The sequence below is a fragment of the Cervus elaphus genome, chromosome 5, assembly GCF_910594005.1.
Source record: "Cervus elaphus chromosome 5, mCerEla1.1, whole genome shotgun sequence".
Lineage (NCBI taxonomy): Eukaryota > Metazoa > Chordata > Mammalia > Artiodactyla > Cervidae > Cervus > Cervus elaphus.
The window spans coordinates 106,473,082-106,490,738 of record NC_057819.1 but is presented as its reverse complement, the minus strand read 5'-3'; the positions used below and the strand labels follow the sequence as shown (position 1 = coordinate 106,490,738).

The 17,657-nt window shown below is 57.9% G+C and overlaps 2 protein-coding genes across 3 annotated transcripts in view; one reads left to right on the top strand and one right to left on the bottom strand.

Annotated features, from left to right (window-relative positions):
* The window catches only part of FAM83G (family with sequence similarity 83 member G), a 28,877-nt gene extending 23,924 nt beyond the window's left edge, over positions 1-4,953 (bottom strand). Inside the window, exons 1-2 of one of the 2 annotated variants that reach the window (XM_043904021.1) lie at positions 4,677-4,953; positions 3,626-4,224 (exon numbers count right to left, since the gene is read on the bottom strand). In XM_043904021.1, the coding sequence (XP_043759956.1) occupies positions 3,626-4,132 (507 nt within the window). In that variant the 5' untranslated portion in view covers positions 4,133-4,224; positions 4,677-4,953. Of the gene's footprint in view, positions 1-3,625; positions 4,225-4,676 lie in introns of those variants that run through there. The other variant, XM_043904022.1, reaches the window with a different exon arrangement.
* Positions 1-17,657, top strand: part of SLC5A10 (solute carrier family 5 member 10) — a 54,621-nt gene that overhangs the window by 35,223 nt on the left and 1,741 nt on the right. Inside the window, exons 10-11 of the mRNA XM_043904024.1 lie at positions 12,509-12,616; positions 14,896-15,046. Of these exons, the coding sequence (XP_043759959.1) occupies positions 12,509-12,616; positions 14,896-15,046 (259 nt within the window). The remainder of the gene's footprint in view (positions 1-12,508; positions 12,617-14,895; positions 15,047-17,657) is intronic.

Below are 17,657 nucleotides of genomic sequence, written 5' to 3'. Positions count from 1 at the left end.
GTGGGGTCACTCGGGCACCATGGAACATGGTTCCAATCCCTTCCTGCTGTGTGACCCCAAGCAAGAAACTTAACATCTCTGGGTCTGGCCCCGGCCTGGCGGGCATGAGATCTGGTTTCGGGTCTAGGCTTCACCCCTTACTCTCTTTTGTGCCTCCCCCATATTCCTCACCCACACATGATCCAGCCCTGCCCTCGGGGCCCCGGGTGAAGAAGTCCTGTGGGGGGGGGGGCATCCCTGAATGAACAACCTGCTAGAGCATCTCCCCTTTTGCTGGCCAAGGCGGGCCCTCCCCAGCCCCAGCCCGACCCAGCCCGGCCTCACCCGTTTTGCAGAGGCTGCAGCCGCCCAGGCGTGATGATACAGGCGTGATGCTACAGGCCCGGCCTCTGGTATGCAGTTAGAACCCCATGGCAGGTTTTTCCCCAGATAAATCCCTGGCTCCCAGGGGCTGGGAGAAGGGCAGGCAGATGACCCTCCACCTCTGAGGCCTGCTTAGGGCCACCTGCCAGTGGAGTCAGACCCTGGACCCACTAGTCTTTGTACCAGAGGAGGGCAGAGTGGGAGAGATCTTTAAAAGGCCCCAGTGCCTTGCCCATTTCACAGATGGCTTGACCAGGGCTTGTGCTGGGTCACAGGTGGTGAAGGAAGAGCCGGGACCTGACCAAGTACTTGTGGCTCCTGTGCTGTGGCCCATTAGTTCCACGCTCATCTCTTGGGGAAAGGAGAGGACTCAGTACTGGCCCTGATGGGAACACGGCCGCTCCCGGCGAGACGGGCTGAGTGTATGCTGTGTCACTTCCCTGCCCCGGGGTCGGCCCGCTGTGCTGACGACAGTCTGGGCTGAGGAGGCGGTGGGCTGGGCTGTCCTGACTCAGCGCCACCAGCCTCAGCCCAGGGGCCCAGGTGGGCAGGGGGCCAGCATTTTGTCCAGGCAGCTGGACCGTGGGGTCTCCATCCCAGATGGGGAGAGGGGTCGTTCTCCCTGCACTGGAGCTGGGGCAAGAGGAGGATTCAGGGGTGAAGGAAAGAGAGGTGATTCATGGGGAGAGAGAAGGCGGGTCAGGCTCCTGGCGGCCAGGCAGGCGGCCCAGGCAAAGCGCCCTGTCAGCACCCGTCAGCACCCGCCGGCGTCACGGCCCTGCCCTGCGAGCCAGGAGGCGGCAGAGCAGGGAGCCGGGAGGGTCCCAGGCAGCTTGGATGAGCGGCCCCTCCCTGCTCTGCCTGTCACTGTGTCTTCCAAGGCCAGGGCAGGACAGGCAGGGGACCTGTCTAGAGTCTGAGGACAACACCAGTCTGGTCCCTTTCCCAACTCTCCACCCGAGAGCTAGCCAGGTGACCTTGGCAGGGACTAACCTGCTGGGCCTCAGTGACTACATCTGGAAAATGGAGCAGATAACACTACACGAGACTATAAAGTGCCTGGCACCCGGTAAACAGCAGCTCTGGTTATCAGGGCCATCCCCTCCACCCCCCACACACTATGTTGGCTGCGGGTCCTGGGGTGGACGTGGCAGGGAAGACACGGGCTGGAAAGCAGGAGCAAGGCTCCCCATCAGGTGTGAACAAATCCCCCGTCCTCTGTGTCTTGGTGTCCCTGGCCAAAAGAGGAGGCGCTTGGCCTCTGAGGCCCCTCCTGTTGAGCCCATGCCGAATGAGCATGGTCAGTGAGCCCCTACCCTGGGAGGGATGAAAGCAGGGCCAATGCCCACCTGTTGGGGGCTGCAGGACAGCACCGACTGGGACCACACAGACCAGGGTGCAGGCCTGGGCGGGACTTTCTCCTGGCTCTGTCCCTTTATACAGGTGATGCTGATAAGCCTGGAGGGTTTTGTGGGGAACAAACAAAGTTACAGGGGGCATGGGGCTGCATGGGATGGCTGGGTCTCAGCCCCAGACACAGAGACGAGAGAGGAGGGAGGAGGCCCTGGTGCTCAGCTTGGCCCCAGGCTCCCCTGTCTGGACCTGGCCATCTGTCTTTCCATCTTGGGGAGATAAAACTTTCCAGCTGTTCCCGAGCAGTCTGGGATCTGGGATTCACCTCTTTCCTACTTCTGGTGGGGAGGAGAGGCGCCCCAGCACAGCAGGTCAAGCCCCCTCTACCAGGGTCTCAATTTCTCCATTTTTAAAAAGGGGGTGGAGGCTGGGTAATGGGATCCAACAGGCACTCCTAGGGGACTGGGTTCCATGACCTCAAGCCTGGCACCCATGCCAGCAGCACCCCCCTCTGCCATAGCAGGTTATTCAGCCTGAAAACTGTGATGGTCCCTCCACCCCACCTCTTCCTCACTCCAACATCCAACTCCATCCTCATGGCTTTCATCCCCGCCACCTCCATTTCACAGAGCAGAAACCCAAAGCCCCAAAGCTGCCTGGGATCAGGCCAAGAGCCAGGCCTCCCAACACAGGCTATCCAACCCCGCCAGCCCCTTCGGGAAACAGGGACTCCACCTTTCTGGAAACTTAAGCCATGGCCATCTTGTCAGTGCCTGACCCACTTCTGGTCTCTCTGCCCAAGAGCTCCCCTGGGCCCTATCAGGCAGGATGATCCCCAAGGCCACTGTCTGGGTTTTGAGCAGGCCCGGAATAGTGAAGGGGTTCGACTCAGCTAGAAATACCTTGCCCCGCCAGGCCAAGGCCAGAACAGCCACTGCTGACCACTCACTCCTCTCTACTGAGTCCAGAGCTGGCTTCTGAATCCTCAACACTGCTCGCGAGGCAGGCTTTATCAGTCATCTCAGAATGTGTCTTGAAACCACGGAAGCAAGAGAATGCCCTGCTTGTGGTCACGGCTATCCAGGAAGGGCCTGGCTGGCTGCCAGCGGAGAGACCCCTTCTCAGAAGCTATGTCAGTGGGTCAGCAGAATGGATAGCCACAGCGGGACAAGGCACAGCTCGGCAGGGGTCGCTCTGCGGGAGGTCCAGACAACGCCTGAGTTCCCTTTAATCCAGGCTGACAACCCTCACTGGGACTTGCTCTGCTTCCACCCCCAGGAACACACCATCGCCAGTCCCCACCTCCTACCCTGGGAAGGTTCTGCCACTGCAAAGCTCACGAAGAGGCTCAGAGAGGGAGAGCTACTTGCTCTCAGTCACCCAGCACAGCAAGGAAAAAGGCACAGTTGAACTTGGATCTCCAGGCCAGCCTCAGCCAGACTCAGGCTATTTCTCAGTCTCCATGCCTACCCCAGGCCCCAGACTGTCTCCACCATCCACAAAAGCAACACCAGAGGGCTCAGGGGCACGTGTGCGCAGGAACCTCCTGCTTCTCAGAGCCATCCCCGGGGACAGTGAGTGAAAGCCCAGTGATCCTTCCTGCCCCACCCCGTCCAAGCACCTTCTTCTGGGGAACCTGCTCGCCAAGTCTGGGGAAGTCAGAAACACCCCCCAACGATGCACAAAGTTCCTTTGAGATGGGGCAACCTGCTGTCAGCGGCCAGGGGACCCAGATGCCCTATCGCTCTGCAGAGAAACCGAGGATCCGGGCGAAGGCAGGAGGGAGGTAGCCCAACAGGCAGCCGAGAGCCCGGGCTGGGCTGAGTGCGCGCGTGTGGGCGCCTGAGACACCGGGACAGGTCAGGCCTGCCCGGCTGCGTCTTTTGGCGACTCCGGCCAGCCGGCTCACCTTCTGGGCCTGGCTGATCATCTTGCGCACCACCTCCTTGATGTGGGCCTGCCCGTCGATGGGGGGCTGCATGTAGACGCTGGCCCGGGTCACGCCGCGGTAGGCGATGGTGTCAGGCCAGCCCAGGTCTAGCTGTGGGATGGAGCGGTCCGACTTCTGGGGCCAATACTCCAGCGAGGGCAGCGGTTCGGCCTCGGTGGGGGTGGCCCCGGCCGCGCTGGCCGCCTCACCATCGTCCGGCCCGCGGGGCTGCGCGCCGGCGCGGGGGTCCTCAGAGCCGGGGTCGTACACCTCGATGGTCTCCAAGATGCGCCGCAGCTCCAGCTCTGAGAGGAAGTCGCGGATGTTCTCGCGCTTCAGCACCTCGTAGAAGGCGTCGCGGCCGCGGGCCGCCAGCGCCTCGAGCGCCAGCCGCTGCTCCTCGCTGTAGAAGAACTCGGGCTTGGCTTCGCTGGAGCGCCAGTTGACGTGGCTGTCGTCCAGGCACTGCACCTGCGAGAAGGCCATGGCGGCCGCGAGCTCCGCAGCTCCGGGCCGTCTCCGGCTGGGCGCTGAGCGCTCTGGGGCCTCCGGCCGCCGCCGCTCCTCTGCCCCGGGACCTGCAGGAGGGGCGGGCCGGCAGGGTCGGGTCAGAGTGCAGGCGGGGCCGGGGAGGGGCTGCCGCGCGGAGGAGGGGCCGGCGGGGGGCGGGGGCGCAAGCCTCCCGTCCGAGTGCCGGTACCTGCGGGGGGCGGGGGCCCTCCTCCCGGAGGATCTTTGTAGCTGCCAGAGGTCCTGGCGACTTCTGGGAGGAACTAGGGCCGGCAAGGGACTCCCCAGAAGTTCCCAAGAAGGAGGGTTCAGAGTCTGCTCTCCGACGACCTCTGGCCCTGCTCGGCGGCGCCCCGCATCCCCAGGGCTTCCGGGGTGGGAAGGGGCCCCCAAAGCTCCCAGCGCCGCGATCGGCAACCCTAGGGGTCTGCGCGGAGGAGGTTCGGGGCGGCGCGTGAGCGGACGGGTCTCCCGGGGGCCGAGAGTCGGGGGTCGGGGGCGCGGGCCGGGGTTCGCTTACCGGGCGCGCGGGCGGCGCGGGCGCTGGCGGCGGTGACTAAGTGCGGCCCCGCCCACCCCGCTGCCGCCACCTGCGGTCACGTGCGGCCGGGGGCGGGGCCGGAAACATTCACCCCACCCCGGACGGACCGACGTCTGGCGGGTGTGCGCGCGTCTCTTCCTCCGCCACCAGCCCTAGGTGGTCGAATTCTGAACCGCTCAAAATCCAAGCGCTTCTGGGCCATTGCAGCCCAGAGAGGGACAGTGTTCTCCTGAGGACACACAGCAAGGCGATAGCCTTGACACACCCCGCCCCCACACTGCTGGTAATCCTGGTCCAACCCAATCGTGTCCAGTTTCCCAGGTGGGACAGAAAGCATGCACAGATGCTCACCCGCTGTGGAAGTAGAGTTGGGGTGCTGGGCTGGGAGCCTCCGAGGCAGGGGCGGGGCCGCTCTGACCCAGCCTCAGGGGCCCTCACAGAGCCTGGTGTGGACAGGGCAGGCACCCAGTTCTAAGTCCCAGCCCCGGCTCCCTGCTGAGAACAACCCCCCCCCCCATCCCACCCCCACCCCCCAGGACTGGTCCTGAATGATGAGCCACGCCCCAGGCCCTGGGGCGAGGAGGGCCCGAGAGGGCAGCTGTGGGCTGGGGTCAGGCCCAGCTATCTGCCCTGCGTCCCTGGAGCTTGGGACCCCAATGACGGGGGTGTGTGGGGACCACATCTGAAAGCAGACTGCCAGCGTGGGGACAGCAAAGCCCATTAAACCTCGCCAACCACAACCCCCACCCCGTCGCGTGCCGCAACCAGTCAGCCAGGCACCTGGCCCAGCCTTCCCACTCCCTCCCAGCCTTGCATGGGCTGTTTGTGCTCCCCTGGACTTGGGGCCCTGGGGACACTGCTCTGTGCTGCGGAGGGTTGGCTGTTGACATCTATAGGCCTGGGCCCTAGAAAACCTGCCCCAGGACCGTCTCCACCACCCATCTGCCTGTCAGGCCATCTCCCCTGGGTCTTCTGCCCTCAGCAGTGATGCTGCCTCCCAGCCCAGTGTCTCTGTGGTCCCATCACTGGGTTCTGCCCTCTGCTCTGGCCTGGGGGCTTCACATTGTGTCTGAACATGGTGCCCCTTCAGGTGCCCCCAGCACCTCCCAGGTAGGTGCACACACACCTACCTCCCCACCCCCACCCCACACAGTCAGATATGGGAGGGAGGCGGCCCCAGGGGTGAGCCCAGCACTGGGAGCCCTGAAGCCTGGCTAATGGCCACTGGGGACCCCAGACAAGACTGTCTCTGGGGCTCGGCATCTCCTTTTGTTCTTTCCCTGCTTGGAGGCCCTGGGCTCATGAAGGGAGTCCTGGCTCTCAGGGCTGAAGGGCCTCCAGCCCTCCAGTTACCTGCCCACAATTTTAGAATCACAGGAAGCTGTTGAAAAGCCAGCAGAGAGCTTGCAGGCACTCTTCACCCAGTCTCCCTCAGTGGTGGCATCTTGTATAACCACAGTGCAATAACCACAGCCAGAAAGCTGGTTCAGATTTCACCAGCTTACATGTGCTTGTTTATGTGCATGTGTGTACAACCTCATCACATACGTAGGGTTGCATAACCACTGTCACAATCTAGTTGGAGAACTGTCCCCCTGCAGTCAAACTATCTCCACCCTAACTCTGGCCACCACTGATCCATTCTCCTCTAGGGATTCATTCCAGTCAGCATATATCGGTAGATCATTCCTTTCTGTTGCTGACTGGTACTCCATGGTATGCTAGTCTTTATTTCTATGAGTTTGGCATTCTTAGCCTCCACATATAAGGGATATCATATGGTATTTATCTTTGTCTGGCTTGTTTTACTCAGAGTAAAACCCTTGAGGTCCATCCACATTGTTACAAATGGCAGGATGTCTTTCCTTCTCATGACTGAATAATATTTTCTTTTCCAATATTTATTTTATTTATTTATTTGATTGTACTGGGCCTTGGTTGCAGCACATGGGATCTAGTTCCCTGACCAGGGATGGAACCCACACCCCCTGCATTGGAAATATGGAGTCTTAGCCACTGGGCCACCAGGGAAGTCCCTGAATGATATTTTCATATATATTTATATGAGTGTCACATTTTTATCCATTCATTGAAAGTAGTTAAGGACACTTAAAATTGTTTCCATATCTTGGCTATTGTAAACAATGCTGCAATGAATAGGAGTGCAAATGTCTCTTCAAGGTGGTGATTTCGTTTCCTTAAAGTATGTGCCTAGTTGTGGGACTGCTGAATCATATGGTAGTTCTGTTAATAATTTTTTAAGGAACCTCCATGTTGTTTCCATAGTGGCTGCACCAATTTACATTCCCACCAAGAGTGTACAAATGTTTCCTTTTCTTCACATCCTGGACAGCTCTTGTTGTCTCTCGTGTTTTTATAATAGCCCTTCTTGCAGGTGTGAGGTGATAGCTTATTGTGGTTTTGATTTGCATTCCCCTGATGATTAGTGATGTTGTACAGGTACTTTACACATACCTGTTGGCCATTTGTTTCCTGTCTGTTTAGTTCCTCTGCCCATCTTTAAAGCAAATTTTGGGGATTTGTTTGTGGGTTTTAGTCTTAGATACTGAGTGCATGAATTCTTTACAAATTTTGGATATTAGCTCCTTATCAAATACACAATTTGCAAATATTTTCTCCTCAAGATACCTTTTCATTTTGTTGATTGTGTTCTTTGATGTGCAAAAGTTTTTCAGTTTGATGTAGTCCCAGTTGTTTTATTTGTTTTTGTTTTTCACTTTTTTTTGCCTTTGTTTTTGGTGTCAAATCCAAAAAGTCATGGCCAAGACTGATGTCAAAGAGCTACCACCTATGTTTTCTTCTAGGAGTTTTATGGCACCTGGTCTTCATTCAAATCTTTAAGCCACTTTAAATTGATTTCTGCATGTGGTGTGAGACAGGAGTCCAGTTTCATTCTTTTGCATGTCACTGTCCGGTTTTCCCAATACTATTTATTGCAAAAACTATCCTTTCCCCATTGCATATCCTTGACTCCTTTGTCGTAAACCAGTTGACCGTGTATGTGAGAAGATCTGCCTGCAAATCTGGAGACCTGGGTTCAATCCCTGAGTCAAGAAAAGTCCTTGGAGAAAGGAATGACTACCCACTCCAGTATTCTTGCTTAGAAGATTCTATGGGCAGAGGAGCCTGGTGGGCTGCGGTCCATGGGGTCACAGAGTTGGACATGACTGAGTGACTAACAGTTTCACTTTCGTTTTGCTTTTGGTCTCTATTCTGTTCCATGGATCTATGTGTCTGTTTGGTACCAGTACCACACTGTTTTGTTTACTACAGCTTTATGATTTGGTTTGAAATCAGGGCCTGTGATGCCTCCAACATTGTTTTCCTTTCTTAAAAAAATTCCATTGGCTACTCAGGATCTTTTATTGGTTCCATCCAAATATTTTAGGATGGTTTTTAATATCTTTGTGAAAAATATCATTGGAATTTTGATAGGGATTGAATTGGATCTATGGATCACTGTGGGTAGTATGGATAGTTTAACACTGTTAATTCTTCTCATCTGTGAGCATGGAATATCTTTTCATTTTTTGGTGCATCTTCTTCAGTTTCTTTCAGTGTCTTATAGTTTCCAGTGTACAGATCTTTCATCTCCTTGGTTAAATTTATTCCTAGGTATCTTATTTTTTTATGCTATTGTAAACTTTTTATGTATTGTAAACAGCATATTTACAATACATAAATGAATAGCAACTTTTTATATGTGTATGTATATATATGTATTTTATATATATATATGTTGTAAATAGCATTAAAAAAGAATAAGATTGTTTTCTGAATTTCTCTTTCTGACAGTTCACACTTAGCATAGAGAAACAACTGATTCTGAGTATGGATCTTGTTTCCTGTGACTTTATTGAATTTGTTTCTGTAGCTTTTCTTTTCATCCTTTTCACTGATGATGTTTTACACAAAGCAAAAGCTTTAGTGTTTTTTGTTTGTTTGTTTGTTTTTCTTCTTTTTGGTTTTATTTTGTTTGTTTGGGGTTTTTTTGGTCACACTGTGCAGTTTGTGGAATTTAGTTCCCCCACTAGGGACTGAACCCAGGCCCTCAGCAGTGAGGACTCAGAGTCTTAATCATTGGACCTCGAGGGAAATCCCCAAAGCTTTAGTTTTGCTGAGCTCTATTTTGTCAATTTTTCATTTTATGGATTATGCTTTTGATGTTAAGTCTAAAAACTCTTCATTTTGCTCTAGGTTCTGATGATATTCTCCTATTTTTTTTCCTTGAAGTTTGGTAATTTACACTTAAATCTGTGGTCTATTTTGAGTTAATATTTGTGTGAGGTGTGAAGTTTAGGTTGAGTCATTGGCTGTGGATGTCCCTAGAAGGGCTTTACCGAGGAGGAAACAGCCCGAGAACAATTTCCCAGGACCACACAGTACCGGAGGCTTCCCAGGTGGCTCAGTGGTAAAGAACCCGCCTGCCAATGCAAGAGCTGTAAGAGACATGGGTTCGATCCCTGGGTCGGGAAGATCCCCTGGAGGAGGGCATGGCAACCCACTTTGGTATTCTTGCCTAGATAATCACATGGAGGGAAAAGTCTGGTGGGCTACAGTCCATGGGGTCACAATGAGTTGGGAACGACTGAACCGACTGAGCATGCACACAGTATGGGTTTGGGAGAACTGGACCCAAACGCAGGTCTGTGTGCTTTTCTTTTCTCCCGCTTCCTCCTGCAACATCAGTGTCTAGACTGGCTCCCAGGGATGAGCCAGGCTGGCCTGGGAGTGGGGAGCACCCTGTTTACTCCCCGGGGTGGTGTGTCTAGTGACCAGCTTAGAAGAGAGTCATTCAGTCAGTCAACAGACACAGGCACAACCCGCCACGCATGGGCTTATGCTGTGCACGCCTGGGGCCCAGGATCCCCCAGGGGCTCCTGCGGTATCGTCTGTGGAGAGGCAGGAAGGCACGCGTGGAGGGTGATGCCTCAGAGCCGAGAGGAGTCAGGAGGAGCTCCCTGGGTTTCAGAAGGGTGTTCCAGGGAGAGGGAACAGCAAACACAGAGGCCTGGAGTTGTGGGTGAAATTTTGGTGGTAGTTAGGGTGGCCACGTGGGCAAGAGGCTGTAGTGCCCATCAAGAGCCCGATGGTCGTTCCTGCGGGCGATGGGAGCCACAGGAGGCTGTGAGCAGGAAGCAGTGTGGGCAGACTGATGGTCTTAGAAGCTCCCACAGGGAGTGGGTTACAGGGGGCAGGTGGTACAGCCCCCCTGGCCCCCAAGCCCAGTGGCTGGACTTGTCCCTGGCCAAAGGGAGGGAGGACGTGGGGGGCAGGGAGGGAGGCAGCCCTCAGGCTTCCGGCGTGGGCCCCCACTGGGTGGGGGTGCTGATGTCAGGATGGAGCCAGTGGGGACACCCCCGCAGGCCTGCAGAGTCCAGCACCAGACAAGGCCAGAGCCTCTCACCCAGGCCCCTGGCCCCACCTTCAGCCCGGGGCTGCTCAGTCCTGAGTGGGCACCAGTGGGGGCTGGTGTTTAGGTGGCGACGACACCTCTGCTGCTGTCACAAAAGAGAGGTGGTTCTTTCCTGCTGCTCAGCACAAACCCCGAGGTGCCCAGAGGTAGGGCCCCATTCTGGGAGCCTGCAATGGGCTGCAACAGGCTGAAAAAACCTGGGCAGAATCTCCTGACACTGGCTTTTCAAGCCATTATGTGACTGTGACTCTTTATCCGTCCCTCCGGGAGGGCTGAGTCCTCTAGGTGCAGAGCCAGCCAGTCCAAGCCCAGAACCTGTTGGGAGGGGCCAGTCACCTGCCCTCACCTGGACCCAGAGTCCCTCCAGGGGACCCCAGGCTGTATCCTGGGTCTGACTATGTGTCCTAGACAACTTATGCTCTTTCTGGTCCTGAGTTCTTACATCTGCACAGCTGTGGGCAAGGTAGCTGGATCCAACAGTGCCTGAACGCCCGCCTAGGGCTTCATGGGCTCCTTTCTCCCTTTCCTCCTGGCCTTCTGTGCCTTTCTCCTTCCTCTAGTCATTCACTTATTTACTCACTCATTCATTCACAGATGTTCACAGAGTATCTTCTCTGGGCCCAGCCCTGGACTGGGTGATACCTGGGAGCAGAGGTGATTCAAAGCCAGTGTCCGCCCTTGGGGAGCTCCCAGTCTGGTGGAGGAGGTGAAATATGCAAACAAATAATTGTGATTCAACCCTGGGCTTTAGGAGGCCTTGGGAGGAAGTTGTTCTGCCTGGGAGGGGTTGGGGGACAGTTATGGAAAGCCTCCGAGAGCAAGTCCTTTGCAGCAGGCATGAAGCAGGAGGCAAACAAGGGTAGGGACAGAGCAGGAGCAGTGGGAGGAGGCAGCCCAGCCGCGTCTGCCCAGGCACAAAGGCGTCAGGGTGCTGGGTGTGTGTGAGAAAATACAAGCAGGTCAGGGTGGCCGGCACGGGTGCTGGGAGGACAGGGCCTGGGCCTGGCAGTCCAGGGCCTCTAATGTTGACTGTCTGAATGTCGTGGAAAGGAATTTTTTTCCAGGAAGCCATGGGCTCCAGGTTGGGGAGGGGGATCCTGAGAAGGAAGTGGCAAGAGCAAAGCCGTGACTTTGAAAGGATGAGGATGCAGAGGGTGGAAGAAGGCCAATGAGAAGACAGAGCAGCAGGTAGAGGGAGCCCAGTGGAGGGGGCAGGTGACGGGAGGAGCCCCCATGGGCTGGGGGCTGGCGGACTGGCAGTGGGGAGGGAAGACAGACAGCCTGGAGGCTGGCGGTGCAGAAATCCTAGGAGCCTGGCGTTCAGGAGAGGCTGGGCTGGAGACGGGCTGAGGATCATGGGTGCGGAGTGATGCTACTCCAGTCCCACTGGCTCAAGGGAGGAGACCAGAGACCCTCCACGGTGGGTTGGGCATCTAAGGAGGGTTCTTAACCCAGGAGTGCTCGGTCCATGAGGAGGGCTCTGGGTGACAGGAACGTTGATGCTACGCGTGGAAACATTCTGACCCCAAACAGACCCCTGTGCCAAGCGGCTGCATGCCCGTCCCCTGTTCTCTCTGAGCGCAGGTCACTCTCTGCCTTCCTCTGCCCCCCTCCCTCCCCCCGCTGCTGCTGAAAACCCAGGGGTCAGGGCCGATGGTGCTGGGAGGGAGACTTCAGATTCAGTCTGGGTCTGGGTTGAGGCCCTGGACATCCACTCAGAGCGCACGCAGTAGGCGCTGTCTCCGCCACGGGGAGTGTCTGCAATGAAACCTGGTCCCATCCTTATGGCCCAGATACAGGAGATGACTTTTGAGCAGCCCCTGGGAAGGCCTGGAAGAGGAAGGTTGGGTGGGGGGAGGCTGGGATGCTGTGAGAGGAGGGTGCAGAAGGAGACTGGCCTGGAGGAGCCTGGCATCTGGAGAGTCTTGTGCAGACTCTCCCTTCTTGTTTGAAGAGTCCTCTGGAAGCTGATGGAGACAGTCAGAGGGGAGGGCCTTCACCTGCTCCTCTGGGGAGAAGGGCTGGGGGCAGGAGGTAGGGGGAGGGAGACAGCAGATGGTAGACTGACCGCTGACCACTGCTTGGGCGGGCAGCACTGCAGGGGAGCCCCAGCCCCGCATGGGGACAGGGAGCTGGCATCGTGGATATGGACAGGCTTGTGGTGATGGACAGGAAGGCAGGAAGAGAGGGTGTCCAGGTACAGAATAGTTGCTCCAAGACTGGCCCCCTCCTTGTCTGTCACCCTGGCTGGGAAACAGGCCTGGGGCCGAGCAGCAGCTGATGGCAGGTGGTGACAGAGCAGGTCCAGCCAGGCTCCTTGCCCCAACCCAGGGTGCGGAGCAGGCCGGGGACACTGAGAATCCTTCTCCTGCAGATGATGTGGGCTGCGTGGTGCCAGCCGAGTGCCTGCGGGCTTGCGGGGCCGAAATCGGCTGCTCCAACATCGCCTACCCCAAGCTGGTCATGGAGCTGATGCCCACAGGTGAGGCCCTGGCTGGGTCTGACAAGGGGCCCTGGGGGTGATGGAGGCCACTCTGGATCCAGCGTGACGCTGTGTGACACCCGGGTGGGATGTTCTGCTCATGGGGGAAGAGAGGAAAGGAATCAGAAAGCACATAGGGCGCCCACCAAGCACCAAGCACCATGCCCAGGGGTCGCAGAGGACTGACCTGCACCTGCTTCTCAGGAACCCTGGTGCTCTAATCATCATACCTTTTGTTTTGTTTTGTTTTGTTTTTTAATTTTTTGCAACCCTGCAAGGCACATGGGATCTTAGTTCCCCAACTAGGGATTGAACCTGCAACCCCTGCGGTGGAAGCCCAGAACTCCAGGGAAGTCCCTTATCATCCCAGCTTTACAGATGGGGAAGCTGGGACCCAAGGTGCCCTGGCCAAGGTCAGGTGACAAGCAAACCGCAAAGCTGGGGTCTGAACTTGGGGCTGGGGGATCCTCTTAGCCTGTGCTGGCCCTGCCCCAGAGAAAGGCTGCCACGCTCTCGTCTTTCAGGCCTGTTGAGTGTCAGGCCCACTCACAAACGACCTCTCCTATATGTTATGAGGCAGAGTTCTTAGCTGTGTTTACAGATGTGGAAACTGAGACACAGATGAGAGGAAGGTGACTCGTCCCGGGCCTGTAGCTTGTGGCTGAGACACAGAACTCAGTCTCCTGGCCCCTAAGTCCACTGCTGACTCCGCCAGGGCCCGAGGGGCCCAGCCCTGCCTTGAGCCTACAGCTTCTGCCTCCCTGAGACCCTGCAGACCAGAGAACATGGGCATGTTTTGGCCGTTTCCACATTCCCGGCCAGTGTGATACAGGGTGTGAAAGCAGGACACAGGACGAGGGGTGTGGTCCCACCGGAGCAAACAGAGGAGACGGCTGTCCTCTGCTGGCTTCACCTCCGGATTCTCAGTGTCCCACTGTGGGAGCTCGGACCCCGCCCTGCTCCTCTCTCCCTCCCTCCCTTCTGGACCAGGCCTGGGCTCTGCCACTTGCTGGCAGAGATATTTGGGGCAAGCCTCTTCCCTGCTTGCAGCTTCGTGTCCTCGTTTGTAAATTGGGGATAATGATGCCTACTCATCCCTCAGCGTGGGATTAAACACAGCACAGGGAAACTGACCGGCACGGGGTTGGCTGCCCTGGGGGCTCTCGCCTGGGGGTGTCGTCTGCCTGTACTCTTCTGAGGAGCTCACCACAACCCCTAGAGCTCCCGCTCCAAGGTCATGAGCTCCCCGCCTGAGAAATAGGAGTATAAACCCCAACGTAATCCACCTCCCTGAGCAAGAGAAGGAGGTTGGAGAAATGTTTGGGGGGAAACCATGATTTAACTCACTTTGCTTTGGGCCCCATCCCAGCCAGCCTAGTGAACAGAGAGGGCTATGAGATGTCCGGAAGTCACACAGCAGGTCAGACGCAGAACCAGGGCCAGGCAAGCAGTGGCATCTACAAGGCTGAGCCCTCGGAGGGGGTGGTGTTTCCTGGGTTCAGGGAGGGGTGTGTATGTGTTGGGGGTGCTGGAGGACAGACAGGGAATCTGCAGAGGTGGAGGAGGTGCTTAGACACTTGAAGAAAAAGCACAAGAAACTTTGGAGACAGACTTGTGACAGAGCCCAGAGAGGGAGCCAACCAACCTAAAGTCACACAGCGCTGAGTCCTCTGTACCCTCAGCCCCTTTCGAGCCTACGACCCCCAGGAGGCCTTGCACAGCAGGGCCTTGCCCACCTCGATGCGGGCCCTTCATTCATTTTCAAGGGCTTTTATCCCCCAGTTGGGCAGGCTTATCTCCTCTCCCCCGGAGCCAACGAGACAGGGGCCCTCAGCCTGCGTGTGGCCATGCACAAGAAGTAGCAGAAACCCTGGGCCCTGGGCCCCTGCACCCTGCCCGGGGTGTGGGCTCCAGGCTGAGGGTCCCTTGTCACTCCCTGACCGTCCCTGGATTTTGTCTCTGGCCTGCTGTGCCTCCCTGGGCAACTCTCTTCCCCTCTCTGAGCGTCCACCTCCTCATCCATCAGATGAAATCGGTGTGGAAACATTCTGTCAACTGGAAGCTCTGTAGAAACGAGAGGCTGAGAACAGATGCATTGCCTGCAGCTGCAGGAGCCCACCATCAGCCCCATCCTCCCAAGTCAGGGTCTTCCTCCCACCACCTCCAACACCTTCACCCCCACCCTTCTGGGCCTCTGCCTGCGGGCACTTGGAGGGGCCTTGTCAGCAGGGCCCGGGAGCAGCCCAGGGAGGTCACAGCGGCCTGTACCCCTCCCCCAGGTCTGCGGGGGCTGATGGTCGCTGTGATGATGGCTGCGCTCATGTCCTCGCTGACCTCCATCTTCAACAGCAGCAGCACCCTCTTCACCATGGACATCTGGAAGCGGCTGCGGCCCGGTGCAGGCGAGCGGGAGCTGCTACTGGTGGGACGGTATGGGGGAGGGGCGGGGAGGAGGGCTTCCCCAGCACACCCTTAGCCCGGGAGGACCCCCCAGAGGTGGGCATTGAGGGATGAGTAGGAGTTTGCTGGTCAGAGATAGAACGATGCCAGGAAGGAGAGGAGAGGAGAGGAGAGGCCAGAACCTACCGCCCCACCTTCCATATCAGGCCCCTGGCCATGCCCATCCTGGGTAGCTCTCTTACTCCAGTCAGGACCTCTGAGGGAGTCTGCTAGGAAAGCCCCCCTCCCCAACATCCAGAGATGTCTTTCTGGGTCTGAGCCCCTAGTCCCCTGTTGTATCCCAGCTGCTGCAGAGGCCAGGAGCCAGTACTTGAGCGTGGCCACACCCAGACTGTAGCTGTCCCTCTGGCCCCACCGAGCTTCTGCGCACATCCTCTGAGCCCTGCTTGCCCCATCTTTATCCCTCCATGACTCATCTAATCTTTCTAGAATCTGCTCAAGTGCCCCTCCTCCTGGCAGTCCACCTGATACCCCCGGGTAAGGACTGAGTCCCCTCCCCTGGAAGCCCCGTGTAGGATCTAGAGCCCAGTGGCTCCCATAGATCAGGCAGGCCTCATAGATCCCGCTGCTGTTCTGACGCCCCTCCTGTGGGTGTAGCTGTGTCTGGCCCAACCCTCCATCCCCAAGCTCGGCTAAATCCCCAGGAGCTCCCGGGCTGAGACTCTGCGATTGGTGAAGGGGAACTGGTGCCCTCTCAGGGGTCCTGCCCCACCTATCTCCCTCTGAGCCAAGCGACCCCCACTTTGCCCACCCAGAGGACCCTGCTCTCTGGTGCTGGGCTTGACCCAGCAGTGCCCCCTCCGGCTGAGAGCGCGTGGCACCCGTCCTCAGGGTGGGGTCCCCTGAGTTCCAGGCAGCCGTCCCGTGACGCAGCACAGCCGCCTCTGTTGGGACACGCCAGCCGGCAGGTGTGGGCTCCCGCATGGCCCGGGCCTCCTCCAGGGCAGGGAGCCCCTCCCTCTGCTCCCAGAGTCAGCTCCCAGTCCCGGGCCACCTTTCCCAGCCAGATGACTCTCTGAGCCCCTCCAGCTCCAGCCTCCCGGATGCGGGACTGGGCGTCCTCCTACCGCCCAGGGTGTGCCTCACCCCCCTGGCTGGACACGGCAGCCTCAGGGCCCCTTTGGTGGCTCCACAGCCCCTGCCTGCTGCCTCCTGGCCAAAGTTCTGAGCTGGTCTCCCCTCCATGCAGCCCACTCACCACACAGCACCCTTGGCCTACCTTCACGCCCATCCACTCAGGCAAGCCTACCCTGGTTCTGCCAGCCTGCCTGTGGGTGCACAGCTGTGTGATGTGGGCTCAGCTGCTCACCCTCTCTGGGCCCTGGGGCTCAGCCCTGCCATCTGCCCTCTTGAAGCACCAGCATACCCCCAATACCTCCAGCCTGCTTCCTGCCTAAAACAGCACCACTCAAGCTGTGTTTCCACCATGCAGGCTCTGGGTCTCTGGAGCCCCAGTTCAAGGAGAGACAGGACACAGGGCAGGGCAACTGGGGTCCCCCAGGAGCCTGGCATCATGGGGACGCTGGGGACCCCATGGGTCTCCTCAGGTGGGGGGCTGGAGGAGCCACCACAGGCCTCAGGGTGTGTGGCTCATGACTGGCGTCCCGAGCCCCACTCCCTGGTCCTCCTGGCACCCACTCCTGTTACTCAGTCCTCTGTGCTGGGCCTCCCTGGGACCCAGAGAGATCTCAGAGACACCTGGCCTTGAGGTACTCCCCTCAAGTGACCACAGCTGCAGCCCAGGGACAATGGAGTGGGCCTGTCATCCTGACAGCAGAGTGGGGTGTGGGGCAGGGGGGGCAGGAAGACTTCCTGGAGGAGGAGGGCCTCGAGCTGGGCTTTGGAGGCTGAGGAGGTTTTGCTGGGGGAGGAGCTGATTAGGGCATTCCAGGCAGAAGGAACAGCCTCTGGGTTTGGGGTCCCTCTGGCAGCCTGGTGGGGGCTGAGTCAGAAGAGCAAACCCCAGAGGTTGGTGAGGGCCAGGGCCACGCTTTAGTCTGGCTGCAGAGGCCCAGCCCTGTAAGAGATGCTGAGTCTGGTGTTGGACGCGGGGCCTGTGCAAGGAGGGTGGGGTGCAGCCTGCCTGTGCCTTTGAAGAGGGCAGTGCCCGCCGCCTGCCAGGCGGAGGGTTAATTAGCCCTAATCAAGGGGGCGCCTCCTTCCTCCACCCTCTCCCTCAGGCTGGGAAGGGGAGGACCCGCCCAGCTGCACACATAGCCTCTTGCTGTCCTTTCTGGAGTCCCAGAGGGTCCCACCCATCACCCACCTTGGGGGTGAGGGACACCCAAGTGACCCAGGATACAGGCAGGGGGCCCTTAAGCAGAGAGGAGCATACGGACACCTCGCCCCAGTTCTGTCCCCCAATGCTGCAAGGCCCCCTCTTCCTGGAAGTCCTCCTGGATTGATGCTTCCTCTGGGCTCCCTCAGCCCAGCCCTGAGCACACGATGACAGAACACCCCACTCTGGGGGCAGGGCAGAAACCAGGCCCGCTCGTCACCAAGACTGAGCCCCAACACCCCATCCTCTCCGGCAGGCTCCTCATGAATGCTTCATGGCAGAATGAGTGAAACACATCCCTGC